The following is a 25,837-nucleotide window of genomic DNA, read 5'->3' as shown; positions in this document are numbered from 1 at the left end:
TGATGTAAATTTTTTCCCCCGATTTTCTGTTTCCCTTCTAATGTTGGCTGCATTGTTTTTGCTTGTGCAAAAACCTTTAAATCTAATATAACCAGAATTTTCCATTTTGCATTTCATAATGTGCTCTAGTTGGCCATAAAATTCTTCCTTTTCCACAGATCTGAGAGGTAGACTATACCTCGTTCTTCTAATTTGCTTATAGTATCACTATTATAGCAAAATCAGGAACCCATTTTGACCTTATCTTGGTATAGGATACTACTTGTTGGTCAATACCTGGTTTCTGCCATACTATTTTCCAGTTTTCCCAATAATTTTTGTCAAATAGTGAGTTCTTATCCCAGAAGCTTTGGGTTTATCAAACACTAGATTAGTACAGTCATTGACTATTGTGTTGTGTAAATCTGACCTTATTCCACTGATCCACTACTCTGTTTCTTAGCCAGTACCAAATGATTGGATGACTACTACTTTATAATATAGTTTTAGGTCTGGTAATGTTAGGCATTTTTTTTCATTAATTCCCTTGAAATTCTTAACTTTTTGCTCTTCCAGATGAATTTTGCTATTATTTTTCCTAACTTTATAAAGGAATATCTTGGCAGTTTGGTTGGTATAGCACTGAATAGGTAGATTTAGATAGAATTGTTATTTTTATCATATTAGCTTAACCTGCCCATGAACACTTGGTACTCTTCAGTTGTTCAGACCTAACTTAATTATCCCAATGGAATAAATTGTGGCTGAATCCAACAGCACTAGGATAGTACTAACACTTCCAACCAGGACAATTAGTCCTGGGTCAAGAACTTAAAGAGCTCAAACCAAAACACTTTACTTCCAGATGATCTCTCTTTGAGAGCCCTGGAAGCTTATAGGTCCTCAGCTCAAGCTTGTTAAAAGCAACAGAAAAATGTAAGGGGCTAGAAACTCAGCCCTGATATTTCCCCCAGAAGTATGTGGAGCCCAATCCTAAAACAAAACCCAAAGTCAAGTAGTAGCCTAGAAGAAAGTCCCTCATAAAAAAGGCCCATCATGAAGATCTATTGTGTGATGTAGATGCTCAAGACACAAACCCAGATAAAGAAAATGCCTTTTTAAAAAATCTACATGCTAGGCTTCAAAGAAAAGTGAAGCTTGGGCAGAAGTCCAAGCAGAATTCCTAGAAAAAAGAAATCAAGTGTTTAAAAAAAAAGAACTACAAAATTCCAGAGTTAGCAATACATAACAAAAGTATGAAAAGAGAATTGACGTCATCAAAACAGTTGGGTACTCTGCCATCTGGAGGAGATGGGGGGGGGGGGAGAGGGGGAAGAAGGGGAAAAATTGGAACAAAAAGTTTGGCAATTGTCAATGCTGTAAAATTACCCATGCATATAACTTGTAAATAAAAAGCTATAATAAATTTTTTAAAAAATGCAAGGTCAAAAAAAAAAAAAAACACAACACAACAACAGTTTGGTACTAGCAGGGAAACAGAAGTAAATGAGCACAATAACCTAGTGATTGATAAACTCAAAATTCCAGCTATTGAAACAAGAATTCATTATTCAACAAAAACTGTTGGAAAAATTGGAAAGTAGTTTAATAGAAACTACATATAGACCAACATCTCGTATAGTATACAAAATACACTCAAAACAAATTCACGATTTAGATAAAAAGAATGACATAATAGATCTGTGATAAATTCATAACCAAACAAGATAGAAAAGTTCACAGGAGGTTACATGTTCAGTTACGTAAAATTAAAATTTTTGCATAGACAAAATCCCTGAAGCTAAAATTAGAAAAAGAATCAGAAAATTAGGAAAACATCAGTACAGCAGCTGTCTCTAATAAAGGTTTCATTGATTTAGTATATTAGTTTAATGCAATAAGCATTAAGTTCCTACAATATACATAGCATGATGCTAAGTACTATGGCTACATAAAGAGACAAAAGACAGTCTCTCTTCAAAGAGCTTATAATAGGGAACTGAGTCAAATTTACAGGAAAAAGAATCATTCCTCAACTGAGAAATGGCAAAGAATATGAAAAGACAGATTTTAGAGGAAGAAATCCAAACTATCAATAGCTATATGAACAAATGTTCTATGTCACAATTAGAGAAATGCAAATTAAAACAATTATGATTGATTGCCATCTTAGGGAAATGGCAGAAGGAAAAAAAGGAAATCAATATAATAATAGTAAATGTTGAAAACTAATAAATTTTTTAAAAAAGCAAAATAAACTGAGGCACTACCTCACATTTATCATATGTGCACATTTGAAAAAATGGGACATGAGATGATCAAAAGGGATGTCAGAAAATAGATATATTAATAACTGCTGCGAACTAGTCTAACCATTCTGGAAAGCAATTTGAATGTATGCCCCAAAAGCTATTAAATTGTGTTTTTAAACCAGCAATACCACTACTAGATCTGTATCCCCAAAAGATCAAGAATATAGGAAAAGGATTCATATGTACAAAATTAGTTTAGCAGCCCTTTTTCTGGTGGCAAAGTAAGAACCTGAGAAGATGCCCATCACTTGGAGCAATCTCTATAAGTTATGGCATGTGAATGTGATGTGATACTGTTGTACAATAATAAAGATGAAAAGAATGATTTTACATAAAGTTGCATATAAACCAATGCAAACCTAAGTGAGCAGAATCAGAACAATTTGTACAATAATAACAATAACAAAAATTGAAAGACTTGAGATTTGGAAGCAGAGCTAAGATGGCGGAGTAAAAGTAGCAACTCGCCCAACCTCTCTCCCAAACTGCTTAAATTCCTTTAAATAATGACTCTAAACAAACTTTAGAGCATCAGAACACCCAGAAAGATGGAGTAGAACATTTTGAGCTGAAGGCAGCCTAGCAGGTCAGCAGAAAAGGTCTGTGACAGAGTAGGAGTCCAGCATGCAGTCTTGGTGCAGAGTGTGCTAGTGCAACCTTAACCCCATGCTAGTAGAGCAGAAATGGATGTAAGAACCTCTGAATCAGCGGCAATACTGGTGGCTTCCAGACCTATTAGCCCAGAGACACTAAAGAGAACTTGGAAGGTCAATCGAAAAGGTCTGTGGCAACAGGGTGGGAGTCTAGTGCACAGTCCCAGTATAGGTCATGCCAATACAACCTGGCCCCAACAGCAGCAAAGCAGGACTCTGTTGCTTTTGCACAGCAGATCTTACAGGTACAGTGGAGCGGGGTCACTCCTAACAGTTTCAGGGCAGAAAAAAGGGTTTGTGGTTCCTAAAATGATCTCTGAAAACAGCTGCACAAAATCCCTGAACCTTGGGACAGGGCACCCTCCACCCTGGAAATGGAGCCCTACTTTAACAAAGAGTCAAAAATCAAGTAATAAGTCAGGAAAATAAACAAACAAAAAAGTTTCTGACCAAAGAAAGTTACTATGGTGTCAGAGAAGATCAAAATACACACTCAGAAGAAAATAACAAAGTCAAAGCTCCTATATCCAAAGCCTCCAAGAAAAATAAGAATTGGTCTCAGGCTACATAAGAGCTCGAAAGGGATTTTGGAAATAAAGTAAAAGAGATAGAGGAAAAATTAGGAAAGACTTGGGATCAACACAATGACTAATTATGATTCCAGAGATTCACAATGTAAATTGTGACCCACCTCCTGAGCGACTGGCAATGGAGTCAGGGTATAGATTGAGATGCTTTTCTCTTCTCTTCTCTTCTTTATATATTTATATATGTGCTTACTGTGGGAATTTGTTTTACTAGACTACACATACTTGTAATGGGTTTTGTTTTTCTTGTAGGGAAGAGAAGTTGGAAGAGAGTTTAGTGATGAAAATAAAATTGAATTAAAAATAAAATAATGTTAATGATATGGTATATGATTTATGAATCAATCCCATTACATTATAATCATAGTGTATTTTGCTGACTTAGTGGAAATGGTATAGCACAGTTGAGAGTAACCATTTTAACCCTGAATATTAGTGGGACTTTATGATCCCCGCCAATAACAAATGCAATCAGTATTTGTCAACTACCTACCATGTACTTGGAACTTTCACAAGATAGCTAAGAAGGAGAAGAAAGAGAATAAAGGAAGTAAAGGGGAGGGGGGAACAAAAGAAAGGTCTTTATGTGGCAAATGATAGAGTGACATATTACTCACAAATGATTTATATCCCTTCTATCAAAAACTACTTTTTTCTTCAAAATCACAAAACTGCTCTGCAAAACAAATGTTTTTAAATCCCTATTCCAGTGAAACTTTCACTTACTTTGCTTTTCAGTATTCTTCTCCTAATATTACATCTTAATCTGAGAATAATTCACACATTGATTACTGTTTTCTTATCTGTTTATTTTTATTCCTTGTTTCCCCTTAGCAATAGAATTTTAATTGTCTATGAGTGTAAAGAGTACCTTCTATTAGTCTCAACAATTCACTCTCAATGAATACTCTATATAAACTATCCCCAGGCATATAGGTGCTACTGATAGGCCTCAGCACATTCTTGTAACATCTAAAGCCCTTGCAGATCTATTTTATATGAAATGATTTCCTGATTTTGTAAATCATGATTATGGGATTGAAATGAGGCTATTCAGTTCTTCACCACTTTACCCCCAAGCAGTTTTTCAGATGCACATATTGTTGAGTGATTGAACCCTAAAACAATTTCTGGAAGTTAGTTTTAAATAATACTGATTCGGGTAGCTAGGTGGCACGGTCCTGATAGAGGATAGAGCACCAGTCCTGAAGTCAGGAAGACCTTAGTTCAAATCTGGCCTCAGACACTTAACACTTCCTAGCTGTATGACCTTGGGCAAGTCACTTAATCCCAGTTGCCTCTGCAAAAAAACAAACAAATAAAAAAAATATTGATTACTTTGAGCATTAATTTCAATCACACTTTCATTTATGCTGTTTTGGTCTTCATTAACATGCATATATACATATATGTAAAATTTGTAGATAGTATTCAGTTAAGGATTCCTGTATCTCTATATATGTTTGAAATTGAGGATCCTAATGATACAAGATATTAAAAGCTCCTTTTGTTTTATTCACTTAGCTTCTTACATCGTCATGATGAAGCATTCTCTACTGAGCCCCTAAAAAACAATGGCAGGGGAAGTCCTCTTGGCTTTTATCACGTTCAGAATGTAAGTGATACATTTCTAAGAATGGGTAGTACTGTGGAGTTACCATTCAGCTTTCCCAAATCAAAGGAAGATGAGTTCAGAGATCAGGTGCTGCCCAAGAGAAGATAATAGAGGGAACTACCTAAAGTACTAGTGCAATCTTCATTGTCAAGCATAAGCATGCCCTGTGCAAATTGTAGTTAGTCATCTTAGTCATCATTATGTATATGGGTATATGATTGGATGGCAGAAGAGGCTAAGGAAATCCTCCATTAGTGTTGGGCTTATCATGTCATTTGCAATTGCTTTTTTCTCTGCAGAAAAATACAGGCAAGTTAAATAGGCATTTTATTGAGATGACCACTAAATGCTAAGCCATTAACTCCAGTGTCAACTAAATTGAGTAAAATAAATTCCTTAGTAAATTCTAAAACTTTTAAAAGTTTTTTTTTTAAAAGAAAACAAACTTAAGTCTTTTGTGCTTTTTATGTTTGATATTGAATTCCAGGTTCTGTTTTCTGATGATGGATAACAAACCTCTAAGACTGTGCAGCTCCTGGCTGTGCTCTGTTCTCTGACTAGAGTAGTAAGAACAAAGAACCTGTGGGGAGACCCTACTGAAGTAGGGGAGCATGCCTGGCTCTCTGCAGTATCTCAGTCATACTAATAGCCATCATTGTCTGGGCCACTCACCCATTCGAGGAGAACCATCTAGGAGAGCTTGTTGGGCAGAACATCACAGAAGAAACTGAGTTTTAAAGTGGCTTGTGATGGGTAGTGGTACAGGTGCAGGAAGGAGTGTGTAAACAAAAGTAATAAAGTCTAATACCAAAGGGTGACACACCTCCATACTAATTCCAAGAGAGCATAGTGAGAAGACAACAGGCCTGGATTCTAGTCCCAGAATTTTTAATTCTCTGTTTATGTCCTCTCTGGCTCTCAGCTTCCTTATCTAAGAGGAGGAAGGAAGGTAGATCATATATACATAATGCAAATTCTAACACTCACATATAATGAAATGTGGAATTGAGATTGAATCATTTTTTGGAGGTATTTGGTACATGTTTGTGTGTACTTTTTACAAGGAAATGTTGAATTCAGATTTTGGGTAAGAAAAAAGCCCTTTTTGTTAGTTTTTTCATTTCTCTCATTTGCTTTCCTTTTCCTTTGCTAGATTGCAGTGGAGGTAACTGAATCCTTTGTGGACTATATCAAGACCAAGCCTATAGTATTTGAGGTTTTTGGGCATTACCAGCAACACCCTCTTCATGTTCAAGGACAGGACCTTCACAGGTTTGAACCAACTGAATCAAAAAGATTTGTTTTTTAGTTGTTTTCACAGAAAAAAAAAAAAAAAGAGAGACCCCTTATAGGGACGTATTATATCAGCCACCCTATATTTCTCTATGTTCAGTTGAAGTTATTACTAGCTTTACAGAGGCTTTACCAAATGTCCCCTTTCTGAGGACACTGAAATTTTCTTATATGACTTTATAGAAAGCAGCTTTACCAGAGATGCATTGCTGTGCTATACTTCAGATTAGCTGGAAAAAAATTTTTTTTCCTTAAGATTTTTAAACTGATGAATGAAAAAAATGCATAGAAATTCTGTGGTGGAGTAATGATAATGATAGAATGTTTTAATCAAGACAAAATTAACTAAAATGTCATTTTAGTTAACATTTCAATGTAGGGGAAATGAGGTCTAGCATCTGCAATACTATGAAAACTGGAAAGATTTGCTTGAAGAGAAATTAGAATGGAGGTGGTAAAGGTCCCCCAAATCCTTTGTCAGTGTATAGGAAACCTCACTTACTGCTTTTCTTTGCAGTCCTCCTCAACCTTCCCGGCGATTCTTCCCTCCACCCATGCCACTCTCCAAACCAGGTGAGAATCCAGTCATTTGTATGTACACACACACACACACACACACACACACACACACACACATTTATGTATGTCCATCATTCTGAACAGCTGTAAGGGTATAATAGAGTCTACATTATCAACTTTAAATTTTCTGGAGAAAGCAGCTGTCTCTTCAGCTTCTAAATCGTTCAGCACCTAAAGTGTGAAGAGATAAGGCTGTGTAAACCTTCAGACAGCATAGTCCTACTGGCCAGCTGAACCCTCTTGTGTGCTTCCTAAGCATTTGCCAAATCTTGGTAATCCACCTCTTTCTCTTCTTGTAACTACCATTTCCCCTGTTCCCTGCATGTTTTTAGCTACATTGAAATGATTCAGAACTTTTCTTTGTATAATCTAGTTATTCTGCATGTTCAATTATCTTGTTTTCTTTTTATTTTCTTCCTTTTTCCACACCATCCATCCTCCTAATTCCTAACCCACTTGTTCTCCTTCCTTGTTCTCTGTATCGTGGTTCTTCCCCCTTTCACCAGACCATGAGAGAAAGATCGAACTGATTCGCTATCTCATGTCTGGCTATGTGAATGTTCACGTACTGGACGTGTTTTCTGAGCATGCCAGTGTCCTTGCATCTTCTGCCGTCGCCAGCTTCCAGGAGAGGGCTGACCCGCTACCGCCTTTTCCCTTTCTGCCCGTCCCTGGCTGCCAGAATGAACGGTTGCCTAAGCACGATGGTTAGTGGCCAAACCATTTCCACCTTAGAGATAGAACCGTCCTAAGACATTGGTGTTGTATGAATGAAACATAGACTTTTCTTCCCTCTTTGGATACTGTAAATTTAACACCAACACCTGGTTCTTTTAGTTAGGAAGTCCTTAAACATGGCTTAGAAAAAGGTTTTGGGAAGTCCCTTCTTGGCAGGTTATCCCTGAAGGCTTGGTTGCTGGGTTTCTTAGATTTCAGAAGCTGTACACTTCAAGGAAGTTTTCATTCCAAAGTTCCAATATATAGAAGTAGTTTTCTTGGTATTAGATTTTTTTCCCCTGACAATAGAAATAACTCTGAATTAAGGGTTCTATTTCTTTCTTGCTTGGCACCATTGTCTCAAATAAGTTGATTTTGGTTCAGGCATAGATTTTATGAGTAGAAGTAGAATTCTTCCATGACTTCTAGAACTAGAAATTTGGAGCCACTTTCTACCTACATGACCTTGAGGAAATCATTTCACATTTCTGGGCTCAAATTTTCTTTTATATAAACTGGAAAGATTGGAATGGTAGCCTATTATGGCTCTAGGAATATATGTGATCTCTTTAGTTCAAGTTTATTTTTAGGTAGTGTTTCAAAAGCATAACAAAATCATAAGAATTAAAATTCTTAGCAAAATAATTAGGAGTTTGGCTGATTTATTCATTTAAACATTTCAAAGTTAGTTGAGTTATAAAATCTAAATCTGAAGTAAATAATATAAAATAACTTTCAGAATCTTACATTTGGAGATAGAGACTCTACTCATAAATTGGAGAGAACTTTGTGCAAATGAAAATTTCAAATGTGAATCTTTTCTCAGAACTGTATCAAAATAAAGGGAACTGTATTGTAATTGATGTTTTGTAAACTAAAAAATATGGTTCTCTAGAGCAGGGGTCAGCAAACTGCTGCTTATGATCCAATCTGGCTTTTTCCTATTTTTTTATAATACTCATCATCTAAGACTTTTTATTTTTTACATTTTAAAATAAAATATTATTGTATTTAAAACTGTAAAAACCATTCTTAGCTTTTGGGCCCTACAAAAACAAGTGGTGGACTCACTGATAATATTTTACCAATTCCTGCTCTGGAATATTTGGGGTTTTGCTGTACTTTTGGTCTCAAAAAGATGCTTTTGAAACAAATTGTAAAAAAGATTTTGTTTAAATTTGAAATCTTCCCACAAAGATGCCTAAATTATTTAGCACAATTTGTGGAACTTTCATGCTGTGATATCTAGATGTGTCTGATTCAAACATGCAAACTGAATCACACCATGTCATTTGTTCTTTTGGGGGGAAATGATTATATAGGAAATGGAAATACAGACCACAAATGCAGTATATTATCTAAGGACCTACCTACCATTTACCCATTTATCTCATTCTCTAGAATAAGAAGGAACAATTCTATTTATTCTCTGTATTCTCTAGCTTCTACCTTCTAGTTTTCTGGTCCTAATTTACTCCTTTGGCTTTTGTGGCAATTACCAAAATGATCCAAGAGTCAGAGACTGCTATTTGAACAGCATGCAATGTAATAGAGGCTTTTGAATAAGCAAGACTCATATTTTCTTATTTTTTTCCCCATAAAGTACCAGCAACAAAGTTGAACACTATGAGCAAAACAAGCTTGGGCCAGAGTATGAGCAAATATGACCTTCTTGTTTGGTTTGAGATCAGTGAACTGGAACCTACAGGAGAGTAAGTCCATCTTAATCTCTTTTTCACTGAAAAAAAAAGGCTGGAAACAAAGGCTATAATATGTGATATATAAGGTTTCTAGAGAGTGTCATAGTGCACAGATTGTTGAGTGTTAAGTCAAGAAAACCTGACATAGCTCTGTGACCAGGGCAAGTCTTTTCATCTCTTTCTGCCTCAGTTTTTTCAGTTATAAAATGAAGCTATTAGTAACACCTACTTTCCAGGGTTGTAAAGATCATGAGATAACATTTGTAAAGCCCTTAGATAATCTCTGGTACATAGTAAGCTCTATAGAAATGCTAACTATTGTTGTTGTTGTTACTAGTTCAACTTTCTGAATCCCTATGATCTACAGTTATGAGCTGACCTGGTCATGTCAGCATCGATTCACCAATGAAGTGTTCACATCATAGAACTTTCTATCTGTAAGTGCTTTAGCTTCTTTCACTGCTACCAGATGGCAGAGGGGACTGATGGAACAACTTGAGAGGCTGTATGGCATAGTAGTTAGGACCTTGGACTTGGAACCAGGAAGACCTCAGCTCACAGCTCACTTCTGATATTTAAGTGTCAAGTTCCATCACTTTTCTGCGCCTTGGTGTCCTTGTCTGTAAACTGCAGTGTGTGGACGCTAAAGCCCTTCCAGCTCTAGAGCTACCGTGATGTTAACCTCATTATACGTTGTCATGTAAGCATGTTGTCCTACTCTCTTTCCACTGTGTGAGTTTCATCAGAAGCAAAGATATAAGAGATTATTCCACAGAAAGTTGTCAGGAATTTCAGGGAGTTTCTAAAGGGTAAAGTCCTCCCCTGGATCAAGAAAACAGACTCACACTGACCTTATCATCCTGGGGTGATAAATTATGATAATATCCATATTATGATAAATGTGGATATTGAATAAAAGCTGTGTCTAAAATGTTTCTGCAAAATCGAATAAGTCTGTAACAGGAAAGTACTCTAGCATATAGCAAAAGACTGAAGGGAAATTGTAAGGCTTGAAATTTTTTTCGTATTTTTATGTAGTTTTATGAGTAATCCTAAATATTTTTGAACTTCTAATATATTAGAGCAGTGGTGTCAACTTCAAATAGAAATGGGAGCTAGATTTCTCTGCTGCATATTGACTTCAAAAACCACATGTTATTATTATGTATATCCCATTGTAATTTTGTTTGTGTTGTTAAATATTCCCAATTACATTTCAATGTGGTTTGGGGGCCACACTGGGGAATGTTACAGACCACCATGCACCTGTGGATTGCATGTTTGACATCTCTACATTAAAGCACGATGCCAAATAGCATATTGAGTGATCAAGAATCTGATGATGAAGTTCACAAGAGGCAGATCCATTGTACAGTTATTGTTTACATTCCTGAGAAAGTGTGGTTCATAGAAGCAATAAAGCAAATAACTCTCAATAATTCTAGGGCCAGTGCAGACAAGTGCTGTCAAGAGTTCAGAGAGGCAGAATGTGGTGGCAATCATTAGATGCCACTGGCAAGATTCCAGAGATTTACATAGCACAATATGGGGCTAAATTTAATAAGATGAAACTGAGACACATGAATAGTCTTATGCTTGGATTCAGAAAATCAGCTTCATAAGTAAGTGCAAGATCAGGGAGAAATGGAAATGTAGACAAAGTCTAAGGCTATTAGATGACAATTTGTATGAAAAAGATCTGGAAATTTTAGTAAACTTTAAACTCAATATGAGTCATCAGTGTGATTTGTCAGCCAAAAAACTAATACAAACTTGGACTGCATTAAGTGAATTCTCCTGTGCAGAATGAGGGAGGTGTAATAATCCCCTTATCTTCTTTCCTGGGCAGACCACATCTAGATTATTGGACTGCTCTGGGCACCACATTTGAGGGAAGGCATTGGTAACTTGAAAAGCTTCAGAGAAAGGGCAGTCCAGACAGTTGCTGTCCTCAGGGTCATGCCAGGAGAGTTGCCTGAATGAGCTGAGGAAGTTTAGCCTGGAAAGGAGAAGGTAGGGAAGATAAAAGCTAAAGGTATGGGGAAAAGCTAGGTGGTTCAATGGATAGAGCACCAGCCCTGAAGTCAGGAGGACCTGAGTTCAAATTTGGTCTCTTAATACTTCCTGGCTTGTGTGACTCTGGGCAAGTCACTTAACCCCAATTGCCTCAGGGGGGGAAAAATGCTAAAGGTACATAGAAAAGAACTGGAGGTGTTTAGCTTGTAGAAAAAAAAAAAAACTTAAATGTCATCCTCATTCAGAAGGAGAACTATGGAGACTGAATGTGGATCAGAGTATCCTATTTTCACCATTTTTTGTAGTTTTTTTCTTTCTCATGGTTTTTCTTTTTTGTTCTGATTTTTCTTTGACAACATGAATAATAGAGAAATATGTTAAAAATGATAGTGTATGTATAATTTAAATCAGATTGTTTGGGAAGAGGGAAGAGAGAAAAAATTTGGAACTCAAAATTTTACAGAAATGAATGTTGAATGTATAGGACTGCTTGCCATCTGGCAGAGGGGGAAATCAGAACAGAAGTGAGTGCAAGGGATAATGTTGTAAAAAATTACCCTGGCATGGGTTCTGTCAATAAAAAGTTATTTTAAAAAAGAAGAAGAAATTAACAGATGACTAAGGAAAAAAAAAAGAAATGAATGTTGAAAACTATCTTTACATGTAATTGGAAAAATAAAATACTATCAAATTAAAAAAAAATTTAAAGGCAGAGGATAGCTTTCTTCAACTATTTTAAAATATCTCACATGAAAGAGAGATAAAATTTGTTCTACTTATCTCAGAAGTAGAAATAGTAATAATATATGGAATGTTGGGAAAGGATTTTGCCTTTATATTAGAAGAGGCTTCCAAGATCTCCTCTTTTGAAATGGACTGACCCAACATGTATCAAGTTCCCCCTCCATGGAAGTGTTCAAGTAAATACTAGATAACCCCTTGTTGAGAATGTTACAAAGGGAATTCTTTTTCAGGTATAGTTTGGATTAAATGACCTGAGGTAGTTTTCAACTCTGAGATTCTGTGGTTTTGTGTTTATATACTAAGTAATCAGTAGAGTCTTGAAAAGGTCAGGTTTGTTTAACTAGGTTAGTGTTCCTCTCTAACTCCTTCTTTGTGTGTGTGTGCCAATGTTTATACAGGTATATCCCAGCTGTGGTTGATCACACTGCAGGCCTTCCCTGTCAAGGGACATTTCTGCTTCACCAGGTATTAATAAAGGAGAAGGGGCTTGGGAGTAAGCATACAAAGCGTTGAATAAAAGAACTCTTCCTTTCATGACAAAGATTTCTTTATAGGTAGTGAGGAGAGAGGGATAATAGGATTCCAGTAACTTTTCATAAATTTGGCTTTTGAATTTTTCCTCTCAGTATTTTGCTATATATCCTTGTAATCTTCAAGAATTTTGTAAATAACTTCTGAGTATAGTGGTGTACATCTGTAGCCATTCTATTGAGGCTTTAGTAGGGGAATGAGCAACAGTGGGGCTAAAGGCAATCATGACCTCAGTATGTCTGGCACCAGTAACCAAAGGTCCTTAGTATGTGTAAGAAAGGATGAACTGACCCTCATGGAAAAACAGATTAGGCTAAAGCTTCTGTGCTGATCAGTATTGGAATTGTGGCCCCTGTCCTTCCAGCCTAAGAAGATAGATCAAGTCTCAAGAAAAAAGTTACAACTCTTTATACAACTTTAAAAGTTTTCACAGTATTTAAATATATTGTATCTCAATAACATCAAGCAACTAGGTGATACATTTCTCACAAGCACACCTAGTTGTTTAATATAGTTTGTACAGTTCATGTTGAAATGTTTAAAGAAGTTGTGCACTTGCAGTCCAGATTACATCAACAGAGGAAGAAGTAGGAATGAAAATTGTTCCGGTTTGTGATCCACAACTAGACTTTTCCTATGAGGATACTCTCAGGCCTATTCTGTGAGGCAGGAAACTCAATGAGAATTATTTGTACAATGGCTCAGACAGCACCCCCTCCCAGACAATAGACTGGTGTGCAGATGAGAGAAGTGCAGTTCCCCCTGACCCACCATTCTGCTTTCTTCACAGGGCATCCAGCGTAGGATCACAGTGACCATTATCCATGAGAAGGGCAGTGAGCTCCACTGGAAGGATGTTCGAGAGCTGGTGGTGGGTAAGTGCACCCACTGGAGAGTGAAGAAATTGAGAGTCACCAAAGAGGGGTGTTTTTTTAGCTGTAATTTTTAGATACTGACTAAGCCAGAGCTAGGGAGGATCAATATACTCAGAGACCTCATATGGGAACCTTGGCTCTGAAATTACTTTCCCTCCTGTTGTCACAGTAATCATTCATTCATTCAACTCGTACATATTAATTACTTACTCTGTAAAAGCACTCTATTCAGGGACTACAGGAATTATAAAAAAATTATAAAAACTCTCTTTACGAGCTCACAATATCATTGGGAAAACAAAACCATACCTACTTTATGTCCTCACATTCCTTCATGCTTTTGTTTATGGTATTGTTTATGTCTGAAATGTCTTCTCTTTTCCCTTTTCATCTGTTGAATTACAACTCATCACAACCCAATCACTACCTCCTGCAGAAAATTAGTTCCTATTGTTGCTGGTCAACAGCTTTTTCCCTCTGATCTCACATAGTCTTTTGTTTTTTAGCTGTCTGATGCACTTACCATGTAATGCCATGGTAAATTATAGTTATCTTTCTTTTCTTCCCTCTACTAAATTGTAATCTGTGAAGGCAGAATCCTTATCCTTCTCTTAATTTTCTGTCTTCAATATGGCATAGCCTCACTGTTGTGCACCTCAATAATGAGTATCTGTTTATTGACTTATCAGTTCATTCTTTAATTCTTTAATTAGTTAAGTCATTGAGTGAGTAATGACAGAAGGTTAGGAAAAGTACAGATTAGAGTGATCTGGAGCAATCAGGAAAGATAGTGTGGATATGGTTAGGCTTGAGCCTTCAACATGAATTCAGTTCATTACCATACTAGTTAAGTGCCTACTTGATTCTGGGTCCTAAGTTCACCCACAAAATTTATTGCCATCTGCTCGGGATATATGACATGTCTGTAAAGAAGTAAATACTAGAAGAATGTGAGAAGGAAGAAATTGTTAACATCTAAGGGAACAGTGAAGGGGACAACAGAGCTAAATTGTTAGTTCTCTAGGACCAGAATGTATTTATGTCAAGCTTTAAAATTTGGCTATCATTCTACAGGAAAATTGGGGAAAGGGGGACAGTGCAAGTAAAGGCTCTAAATAAAGAAAGAATATGAGTATTGTACATGAGCATTTTGGAGATTTTAATTAGATAATTAAATTAATTAATTTGAAGGCTAGGATAAGATGAATTCCCATTCAGGACCCTATTGCAATATTCCCAGCATGAAGTGATTATTTCCCACTCAAGAGAACTTGCTTCTCATCTTTGCCACAAAAAAAATCCCCCACTTCCTCTGAAACTGCTGGCGCCCACTTTCTCTATCAACTTTTTATTTGTGTTTATTTTAAATATACTTATTGCTCTATATTAGGATATAGCCTTTTTGAGAGCAGGAATTATTTTATAAATTGACTTTTTTCCTTAGTGCTTGCTATAACTAAGTCTTTAATGCTTCTTGATTGATTTAAATGCAGGTAACATTAGGGATAAAAAGAGTGGATGAATATAAGCTTTTTGATAGGAAGAAATGATAGAATTTTGTGACTGACTTCAAATGGAAGAGGAAATGGAAAACTTAGTGATGATTTTGAAATTTTTAAGTTTGGATTCACAAGAGGAGATTCGTACCACTGAAAGATATTGGAAAGGAGCCTATTCTATTCAAGAAAAGTTTGTCTTAGGAGACAAATTTGGGATAAAGTTGGGCCATACACATAGATTGTTCCTTCTGTGTAGTTAGAAGTAGCTTTGAATGAAAGATCATAGAATATTAAAGATAAAGACTTTAGAGATAATCTAGCTCATTCTAGAGATAAGGAAATTAGGGCTCAGAGTGGAGGAATCACCATTCCAAAGTTCCTATTTGGTGTGGAGCAGAGCCAGCATTTGGACACTCATTCTCCTCTCTTCACCATTTTCTTCCCGACCCAGAAGGGAAATCTTGAAAGGTATCACAAGTGGCAGAGGGGATCAAGGAAAAGCAGAGGCCCATGCACTTAAAACAATCAACCTGAGGAGCTCTCCTTGCCCTTGGAACTCTAGAATTTTGAATTTATTTAATAATTTGTAGTCTAAGGAGTTTACTTTTTTTGTCTTAGGCATGTATTCTGACAATAACAGAGCTTCCTTTTTCCTCAGGTCGAATCAGGAGCAAAGCAGAGGTGGATGAAGCTGCTGTTGATGCCATTCTTTCTCTGAACATTATTTCTGCCAAGTATCTGAAGTCTTCCCACAACTCTAGCAGGTAGGGCTCCAGAGACTCCCATGAGGTTATACTGAAAAGTCAGTGTGCACTTTGAATCCTGCATCATTAAGGTTCTTGGGGCAGGGATCTTATTTACTTCCACTCTGTTTTCAGATGTCCTCATGCTGCCACCAGAGTAATTCTTCTATGTGTGTCTATGTTTATAGTAGTGATCAATATATAGATGAGAAAATATTTTTAAAATAAAGTGAAGAGATTAGGAGAGAAGGCGGGGTGGGGGGAGCATCTGCATGTTATCCAGAGAATTAAAATAAAAATAAGGCATCACTAAGGCTATACTTTTGTGAACAATTGCTGTGGGAGAGAGGTGCTGTTGATGGCAGTGTTCTTGCATAGACACATTTCCCCCTACTCCTCCCATCCCTTCGGTATTTAAGAAAGTCTCTTGTGGGCAGTTGTGACTGCTGCTGCTGTTTGAAAGAAATGTGTTGATCCTGCTCATTGCCATCCTCTTTATCTTGGTTCACAGTGGTAAGTCTACACATAGATCTCTTTGACCTAGCATGACTAATGTAAAGATCTTTTTGTCTTTATTTTAAAAATCATTTGGATTTCCTTTTCCCAATAATGTTGATCATTGTAAATGTCTTGATTAAGCGACCATCTTCTTTCCTTCTGTCAGACTGTGATTTCCAAGGTTTTCACTGGGTCCCAGTTTAATAGAAGGGTTTCTTTTTCCCCAAGAAAGACCAAACTGTTTGTTGTGGGGAAGCCAGAACTTCTTGATCTTCTCCATGGTGAGGAAGAGCAGTTTATTTCTGAAATTGTGTTCAAAATAAATGAGCCTATGTTAATTTCTTTTAGATCATTTCCTTTAACCTGCTAATATGGGAGTGATCATCAGCTAGGGAAGGCACTGCCTCTTCCTGTATCCTAAAACCCCTTCCACTTTAAGAATCTTTTTGTATATTGATTGTATCATAAGTCAGTGATGAGGTTAAGTATGTTCATAAGTACCTTAGGATATAAATAGAAAAACTCAGATTATTGTATCTGAAGAGCAAGAGGCAGAAACTGACTGAGCCCATCCAGCATGTCCAGGCTGGTAAGCAAACCAGAGGACCATGTTGCTTTGAAGCTAGACATCCCTGTGTGTAGACTGTCCTCTGCTGCCAGTAACTGGTATTCATCAGCGTGTTATCTCTGGGAGTACAGCGCTGCTTGCAAAATGCATCGAGAAAGAAGCTTGAAGTGTTGGCAAAGTTCAAGAGGCCTGTCCTGTCCGTGTTTAGAGATGGCATCCCTATCCTGCAGGCCAAGAGAAAACTACATCCAGGGAGAATGGATTTTCATTTACACCTACCCAGCACTTACCTCAGGGCTCCCAGGATTGTCTGTCTTCATGTTACATTATAGATAAGATCCTTCCTTCCCTAGACTTCTTATTGTTGCTTTCTGCAGAACTCTGACAGCTCCAGAGAGGGCTGTGGGCAGGAGGATGTGGAGAGGCCACCACCACCCTCTTCCCACCCCCGGGGCCAGGGGTTCCCCATCTGATCGAGGGCTTTGGGGCATTCTCTTAGCTGAGTGTCTACACAGTTATTTTCTAATTATTTTTTCTTTGCTTATCAGCAGATTGTTTTTTCTCTTTTCTTTTTTGTTTATACTTTTCTGCCTTCTTGTCTTGCTTTTGGCTGCACTAACAAGAGCTTTTTCTGTGTTTTTGCAGGCTCTTTCTTGATAAGGATATGCCTAGGTATTTTTTGTTTGCTTCTTATGCACATAAAGTTTCATGTTTAGCAGAATGCTCTGCCTTATGTTGTTATAATTGTACTTTTAACGCCTAGTATTTTTCCTTCTGCAAACCTCTCAGCTGATGCTTAAGATATAGTATCTGTGTTGTTTTTTATCATTCTGAAGTAATCCTCTTTCTCCAGTGAAATTCTGTGATTCATGAACATAGTACAGCATGTGGATGATTTACTACTTTTTCCATGTGCTAAACTTGCCCTATTTTATTCCTCTGTCTCTTTATAAGTGATCTTGCTCTTAATTTACTCAGTGGGAGATTTTTGAGTAAATTTCATACTATTTCCCAGTCTTCTTATTTGAAAAACAGAGTGTTCCCAGTATTTGTTTTAGTCCTAATTCACAATCCCTCACCCTTTCATTTTCTTATTTATCTAAACCAAAAGCTTGAGAGGTTTGCTATTGATTGGTCCTTAGATTGTGAGCTCCTTGAGGGCAGGGGTTGTCTTTTGTCTCTTTTTATATTCCCTAGGGCTTTAGCACAGTGCTTAACACATAATAGATGCTTCATAAATGTTTAAGTTTGTCGGTTATGTTGTCCTTTCTTGTTTCTCTTATGTTATAGCAGAGTCGAGTCTGGCTGTCAGAGAGCAGAACCTATGAGAAGGATTATACTTAAAGTGTTCTTTTTTTGATGACTGAGACTTCTTTACTCTGTTGACCCACATGCTTTTGGAGCAGAACCAAAGCTCTGGTTGCGTTAAATTGGAAACTTTCTGTAACTGTTTTTGTTTAGTAGAGTCCTAGTACCCATTTTTTAAACTACCAAGTATTTTTCATTAAGTAAATAAATTGACTTGTTTCATCTTTAACCTTTGGCTTAAGTTAGTATTTTGATATATTATCTATTGTGCTTAGGATAACTTCTCATGAGCCTTTCAGAGAAGTCTGTCAGCTGTGCCTATAAAGTCAGGAGAGTTTTAAGAAACACAAATTAAGCCATAAACTTCAAGGAGGAGGATTGTAGCTCTCCTTAGGAGACTGTGCCTTTTTTCCACCAATACTGACATGGTTAAAAATATCTCCAGGAGAGTCATTGTAAGCAACACTCTAAAACCATTATTTTATTGCTGTCCTTTGTCTGTTTCTCTTTCTCTTCTTTTCTTTCTCCTCTCTTTCCTTTGCGCCCTGCCCCTAGCAATTTGTCTAATTTAACTGCTCAAGAAAATGACTATCCACTATGTCAAAACTCAGAAGAACCCTTCAGAGGACATAGAGTCCGAGTCTTCAGCTTATCTGGGAGCTCACAGGAACTTGCCAAGAGAAAGGGACCTTTTAGGAGGCATATAGCTAGGAAGGAATAACGCTTACACTTAAGCTCAGGTCTCTGGAGCTGCTACAGGCTTTTGAAACACTTTTCCCAAAGGAACTCTATGCAAAAGTGCTTGCTTGAAAGGAAGGTCATCAGGAAGTATCCAAAGCTTTCACTGTTCTTTTATGTGTTTAAACGCCCTAACTCTTTTGCCCTATTCTACTTAACACAAGCATAGAAATAGGACCCTGAATTATAGAAATGCCAAATTGTTTTCTACTGAGAACTGGAAGTTTCTGCCTCACTAATTTTGAATCATGTAACCCACCTAATGACACTAAAGCCAGACTAAACAATGGAAATTATGTAGAAATTATATGTAGTAATATAAGAATTTGCAATATTGAATCCTTACAGCAATATTTACATTCTGTTATGAAATATAAAAAGTCAAAAAGAAATTGTGTGTACTTGGAGATAAATTGAAACTTTAATTAAATTTGAGTTATCCTGAACCATGTGAAAGAGAATTTGGCCTTAAACACAGTTAATTGAGTACAAGGTTTATTCAGAAGAGACTTAGGTTTTCTTTTGTTAGTCATTCAGTCTGTCTGTCTCTCATGTATGTCTCCCCCTCCTGCCCTTTCCTTCTCTCTTTTTCTCCCCTTCCTTGTTGCTCTCTCCCATATTTTCACTCCCCCTCCACCTTTAGTGTTGTTTGTTGATGCACTTTCATTGCCCTCTCTCTCTAAGAGAAAGCAGAGCATATTGCCAGTGGTCCATAAAGAATTTTAAATGAAACTACAATTATAAAATACAATCAACAGTCTCTATCACACTGGCATGAAAACATAGAAACTCAAGATTCTAGAGACCTCTTTGGCAGTCATATTTAAAGGAGGCATAGATGTTTAGAGAGTTAACTAGCAATGCCAAGGATTTATTACATCAGAAGACTTGGTAAAGGTTTCTTTGGTTTTATTCTCATAGGTCAGGGAGTTGGTAGGAAGGAATTCTCTAGAAGGAAAATGCAATTTACCTTGTGGAGAGTTACTGAGGGAACCTTATTCTCAAGTCCTGAATCAGTTTTCTCCTTAAACTTACACTTTAGCAACTCAAGAAATGGAAGACTACATTGGGAATTATTCAGTAAAGTGCTACAGAGATTTTGGCAGAACTTGAAAAGCTAAATAATTGTGTCAAAGTATGTGAAAGAAAAGACTTTTTTCCCATATCCACCGAGAAGCTCTCTACTTAAACTCTTTTACCCATCCCTTTATTTATGTTAATCTTCATCTCCCAGATCTTTTTGTCTCTCTCAAAGGAGGAAGACAAGCTGATTATAGACCAAGAATAGTTTTTAATGAGTTTTAATGCTGATCTGAATGTACCTTTTGCTTTTTCAACATTGTTGGAATTAGGGCTATGCTCTGATGAATTTGAAGAACTATTTGTTAAATAATAAACTGAAAGTTTTAGGGGACATTTCCTGGAACATATTATATCACATCCTGACAGGTGCACTAGTATGTTATTTGATAATGATACTTCCTGGTCCTAAGTACTCATAGATTCCTTTGGATCACACTTCTTCTTTGTGCTTATTTCAGGACCTTCTATCGTTTTGAGGCTGTATGGGACAGCTCTTTGCATAACTCTCTTTTACTGAACCGAGTGACCCCTTATGGAGAGAAGATCTATATGACTCTGTCTGCATACCTAGAGGTGAGCGGGTCCTGATTTTTTGTGTTTTGTATTTGGGTCAGAGATACTGGACACATATACAGACCTGATAGTGGAAATGCACTGTATCAGGAGAGCAATAAATGCTGAGAAAAGGGTCAGATGGTGGGCTTATGCTTTTACAAAAGTACCCCACATGCTGAAACTTTGTTTGGTCACTTTTTGCTATGACTGGTCTAGGTGTAGTACATTAAGGGACATGTCATATCACGTGGAGAGGGCTTACCTAGCAGTCAGAAACACCTGTCTTCAGATTTTATCCTTGTGACATGTATTAGCAGTGTGTGACATGTCACTTTAATCTCTTCAGCTTGGGATAATTCTTTGTAACCAGAAGCAACAGGCTTTTTGTCCATCTGTATGGGTACAGTGAATTCCCACCCCAAACCCCCCAGACACAGATTAAACCACATGTGTGTGTGTCTTTTGTTAAGGCATAACTTTTATTATGGTTTAAGCTTTAGCATCCTAATAAAACTATTATTCTTAGAATGTGTCCTGATAGTTGTGGACTAAACTTGCATATAGCTATCTAATATAGAAACAGCCTGAAAATAGCCTGAAAATAATTTGAAAACAATAACACATTTGAAAGGGCAATGCTTGAGGGTACACAGTAGACACTCAATAAATACTTGTTGATTACTTGAATGAATTGGCAGATTATGAAACTGTCGATATGCCAAAGTCAGTTCCTAGTCCTATGGTCCCATCTATCTTGGTGTACCACTAAGAGCATTGCTTTAGTAGTTACTTATTTAGCTCCTTTTATGTGCTCCGCACTGAGTTAACTGCTTCAAGTAGAGAGGGCAAAATTCCAAGGAGTTTGCAGTCTGACATAGAAGCTGACCACTTGTTTGAGGAGTCATTGCAAAAATCTTTTCTTGTCCCATAAGACTAACATTTGTCTCAATACAATTTTCCTTCTATAGTACTTAGGCCCCACCAATTAATTGTATGTAGCATGCCATATTTCAGTCCTTAGCATGTTTTTGTCTGCTTCCAGCTTGACCATTGCATTCAACCAGCTGTGATCACTAAGGATGTTTGTATGGTCTTCTATTCAAGAGATGCCAAGATCTCACCACCACGTTCTCTTCGCAGCCTATTTGGGAGTGGCTACTCCAAGTCCCCAGACTCGTAAGTTTTTACAAATGGTCCAGTCTAAATTTTTCTTGCAATAATTAAGTTAAATCCATTCCATTCTAATGTTCCCTTAATGTGCTATTGCAAGGCTAGTACTAGGAAGGTCTTTTTAATCACTGATAAATTAGTATGATGGTTTCAAAAATAGCTTTTTGAAAACAAAATTTATAGACATATTTCCATTTTTTTAAATGAGTTGCTAAATGTGAAGTTCTCGAGAAGTTCAAAGACCAGATTTTTGTTTTACTTTAGTGTACTAGGAAACAAAAACAAAAAAATACAAAATTGCCCTAAGCACACCCCCCATTTTTTTTTACAGTGACAGGTAGAAGAATGACAGTAAAGAGTATTAGAGCTAAAAGGAAAGTCTTATATGTGGGGATAGAAAACTATCTTCAGAAATACAATATGGGGGAGAAAGAGATAGCAATTTGTCTGAAAAAGAAGTGGAAGTTTTAATGGACTTAATAGTAAGCTAGATATGAATTAATGATGTGATGTGACAGGAAAGAAAGTTAATGAATATTATTCTATATTAAAAGATGTACAACATACAGGAATAATAAGATGAAAGTCATTTGTTGGAATCTTCATTTCTGCATGCCCCCATTTGGTTGACCACTTAGGTAGAGAACATCCAGAAAAGGCCCTCAGGACAGCGAAAGAACCCTCATTCATTCCAAATAAGGATCAGTTAAAGAAACCGAGAGTATCTAGCCCAGAGAAGGAAAGGATCAGGGAAGAGATGCTGGCTGTCTTCAAGAAGGATTAGATTTGTGCTTGGACGAAATGGGCAGAAGCTACAGAGACAACTTTAGACCTGAAAGTAGGATAAACTTTCCCAAGTGGCTGCCTCAGGAAAAGGCATGTTTCTGCTCACTGGAAATCTTCATACAGAGACTAGACCACTACTGTACCAATAGTTACATTTTAATACTCATTGACTCTGGTGAACACAGCCCAAACTAGTAAGCCTAGAAAAAGCAGTGGTAACGAGACCATTGACTCTTCTTCCAATCCAACCCCTAAAGTCATTGTCCAGGGTGCACCCTTTGTGGGAACGTGACCTGACAACTGCTTCTGCAGGTGCTGTAACTCTTGCCTTCTGGCAGCCAGAGCTACTAAAATTCTTTTCACCTCAGAGTCCTTCACATCATTAAATGGTTCACTATCAGAAACGAATGGAAATTTATATTAAAGATTGCCACTCGTTTGCTGTTGCACTCCAGTGTCTACTAGACTTTTCTGACTCACAGCTGGAACTTCTATATTTATTGTCTTTCCATTTGAATATCATTCAGTCAGTAAACACATATTAGGTACTTTCTTTATGCCAAGCGCTGTGCTAAATACTGGGTATATAAAAAGAGTTACATTTTAATACTTGTTGACTCTAAAAAGACAGTGCCTGCCTTCAAGGAGTTCACAGTTTAATGCAGTTAAAAGCTTCTTGAGGTCAGGATCTGTCTGCATGTTTTATTTGTAACCCCAGTACTTTGCGCAAAGAAAGCATTTAATAAATGATTTTGCACAGCTCTCTGTGACTGTCACCACCTATTAAATCTATCTCTTTGATAATACATTCCAGTATATTGCCAGTAATTAGATCTAGTTCCCTGGCCTCCTTCTGAAGCATAAGGCTTCACCACAGCTGTAAACATGATACTTGACCAGTATGTACCTCAGTTTCCTCATCTATGAAATAGAGGTAACAATACTCACACAGTTTTTCAAATGATTGTTGGGATAAGATATATTGTATATCTTAAAATTCCATGCAAACATTGTTATTATTTCTAAAGTGCTTTTGATTATCTTTGAGATGGATGATCATCTTTACAGAGGTAAACTTGACAACTTGTGTGAAAGAGAAATTATGTTTTTTCATATTTCTGTTATGAAAATTAATGAGCTTATTGTGGTTTGTTTTCTTTTTAAACAGAAACCGTGTAACTGGAATTTATGAACTCAGTTTATGCAAAATGGCAGACACAGGCAGTCCTGGTAAGTAGCTGCCATTTGTGCATGGTGTTATACTTACTCATGGGTGCTATAACCACATGGGTTGGTAGAGTTATAGTGTTCCAGGAAACTCAAAAATATCCATCTGGGATAAAAGAAAATGAAACGAACCATAAACAAAAATTGTGTTTTGTTTAACGGATCTTCTCACAAGTTCTGTTGAGAGTGGTGGTGGGTTTCTCTTTTGTTTCTTATATTGCAACACAATTTTGAGTCATCCAAATGACATAATGCATACATATCTTAGAAATTAAAAGTAAATTTAAAAGAACTTGCTTTGGAAATTTGATTCCTGGAGAGAATTGACAGCACATTGAGATATCACAAACCCCAAAAGAATCATTGCCATTTAGAAAGTGTCTTCTAACTGCTCTCAAAACATATATTTTGGTGTAAGTTGATTGCTTTTATACTAGCTTCATGAACTGAAAAAAATCTTCACATCCACTGTTAATAGTATCAGAGAGAGCAAAAGGACCTTAGCTGAATGAAGGAGAACTTTTCAATCTCTAGCTGATTGTCACCTTTATAGGAAACATATTTAAAGAGAAACCACTAGAGCACCATCCCTGAAGTAAGGACGACCTGAGTTCAAAACTGGCCTCGGACACTTAACACTTCCTAGCTGTGTGATCCTGGGCAAGTCACTTAACCCCAATTGCCTCAGCAAAAAAAAAAAGAGAGAGAGAGAGAGAGAGAAAACCAGGATTTCATATCCTTGGTTCATACAGAAAAGATGGAGCCTTTGATTTGAAATTAAGTCTTTATAGCAGTACTTTATAGCAGAAGTTTGTAAGGGGGGAGGTTAATCTTCATTTTTTTTTTTTACATCTACACCCTTCTAGAAAATAATCTCATAACAAAGAATAAAAAGGGGGGAAAAAATTGCTCAACACAAACAGCAAAAAAGTCTGACAATATATTCAGGGCTTCACATGCAGAATCCTCAACTTCTGCAAAGAAACTAGGGGCAGATCCTCTCCTCTCCCTTCTTTGGTGCCAGTTTTGGTCATTACAGTTTCATAGTAGTCAATTTCAATAAGTTGTTTTGTTGTTCTGGCTCTTTCCATTGACATTATCACAGTCACTGTGTATCCTTTCTCTGGTTCTGTTTATTTCATTTTAAATCAGTTTATAGACATCATTTCATACTTCTTTCTTTTTCATAGAATTTCTTATAGTACAATCATGTTCCATTACCTTTGTGTAGCACAATTTATTTATTCTGCCATCCCCCCAGTCAGTGGGCATCTATTTGCTTCCCTTTTTTGCTACTTCATAAAGTTCTGCTAAGGATGAATTTTTTGATGTGTTAAAGTTGAAGAGGGGGGTTTGGTGTTTTGTTTTTGTTTTTCCATTTCCCTCTTTAGGCTTGACATTGAAATTTCTGGGCCAAAGCACATTCTAGGGAATATGCCTCCAAATTATTTTCCAAGATTGGTGGACTAATTCACAGTTCCACTAATAGTGCAAATGTGGTTTAAAAAAAAAAAAGAGTAGGATTTTTTTCCTCTTTTTTTTTGGGGGGGGGTGGAGGAAGGAGTATGAGAGGCCAAATAGAATTTGCATAATCTCCAAGTCTCTGAAAATCAGTTTCCAAGCACAGATTGCTAAGTTAGACGATCATTAATTTTCTGTAGACTAAGAAAGATATTGTAAATTTGTAAAAATGTGTTCTGAATTTTTTCTGCTTTCTCCATTTTAGGTATGCAAAGAAGGAGGAGAAAAGTTCTGGATACATCTGTGGCATATGTTCGGGGAGAAGAGAACCTAGCAGGATGGAGACCCAGAGGAGACAGCCTTATTCTTGAGCATCAGTGGGAACTGGAGAAATTAGAGCTTCTGCATGAGGTATCAGAAGATTGGGGTCCCTTTATACCATCAGGGCTTTCAGAGAATCCTCTCTTCAAAGTGAGAGAGATATCACAGAAAAATAGTTTGAGAAGTGAAAACTCCTTTACAGGCATCATCTCACATTATAAAGAAATCATGTGGATTTGGAGGGGTGTTTGGAGGAATTGTACATATTTAGCCTTTATT

General features: G+C 36.9%; 1 protein-coding gene across 8 annotated transcripts in view; it reads left to right on the top strand.

Moving 5' to 3' along the window:
- KIF1B (kinesin family member 1B) overlaps window positions 1-25,837 on the top strand; it is a 185,663-nt gene that overhangs the window by 143,697 nt on the left and 16,129 nt on the right. For all 8 annotated transcript variants that reach the window (XM_051988592.1, XM_051988589.1, XM_051988586.1 and 5 more), the window contains 11 exons: window positions 5,056-5,146; window positions 6,300-6,418; window positions 6,957-7,012; window positions 9,339-9,447; window positions 12,594-12,660; window positions 13,517-13,601; window positions 15,759-15,864; window positions 20,497-20,611; window positions 21,636-21,769; window positions 23,718-23,779; window positions 25,503-25,648. In XM_051988592.1, coding sequence (XP_051844552.1) covers window positions 5,056-5,146; window positions 6,300-6,418; window positions 6,957-7,012; window positions 9,339-9,447; window positions 12,594-12,660; window positions 13,517-13,601; window positions 15,759-15,864; window positions 20,497-20,611; window positions 21,636-21,769; window positions 23,718-23,779; window positions 25,503-25,648 — 1,090 coding nt within the window. The remainder of the gene's footprint in view (window positions 1-5,055; window positions 5,147-6,299; window positions 6,419-6,956; window positions 7,013-9,338; window positions 9,448-12,593; window positions 12,661-13,516; window positions 13,602-15,758; window positions 15,865-20,496; window positions 20,612-21,635; window positions 21,770-23,717; window positions 23,780-25,502; window positions 25,649-25,837) is intronic.

This window comes from Antechinus flavipes, chromosome 3 (assembly GCF_016432865.1).
Source record: "Antechinus flavipes isolate AdamAnt ecotype Samford, QLD, Australia chromosome 3, AdamAnt_v2, whole genome shotgun sequence".
Classification (NCBI taxonomy): Eukaryota; Metazoa; Chordata; class Mammalia; order Dasyuromorphia; family Dasyuridae; genus Antechinus; species Antechinus flavipes.
The sequence above is the reverse complement of the archived record's forward strand: the minus strand, read 5'-3'. Positions and strand labels throughout refer to the sequence as shown.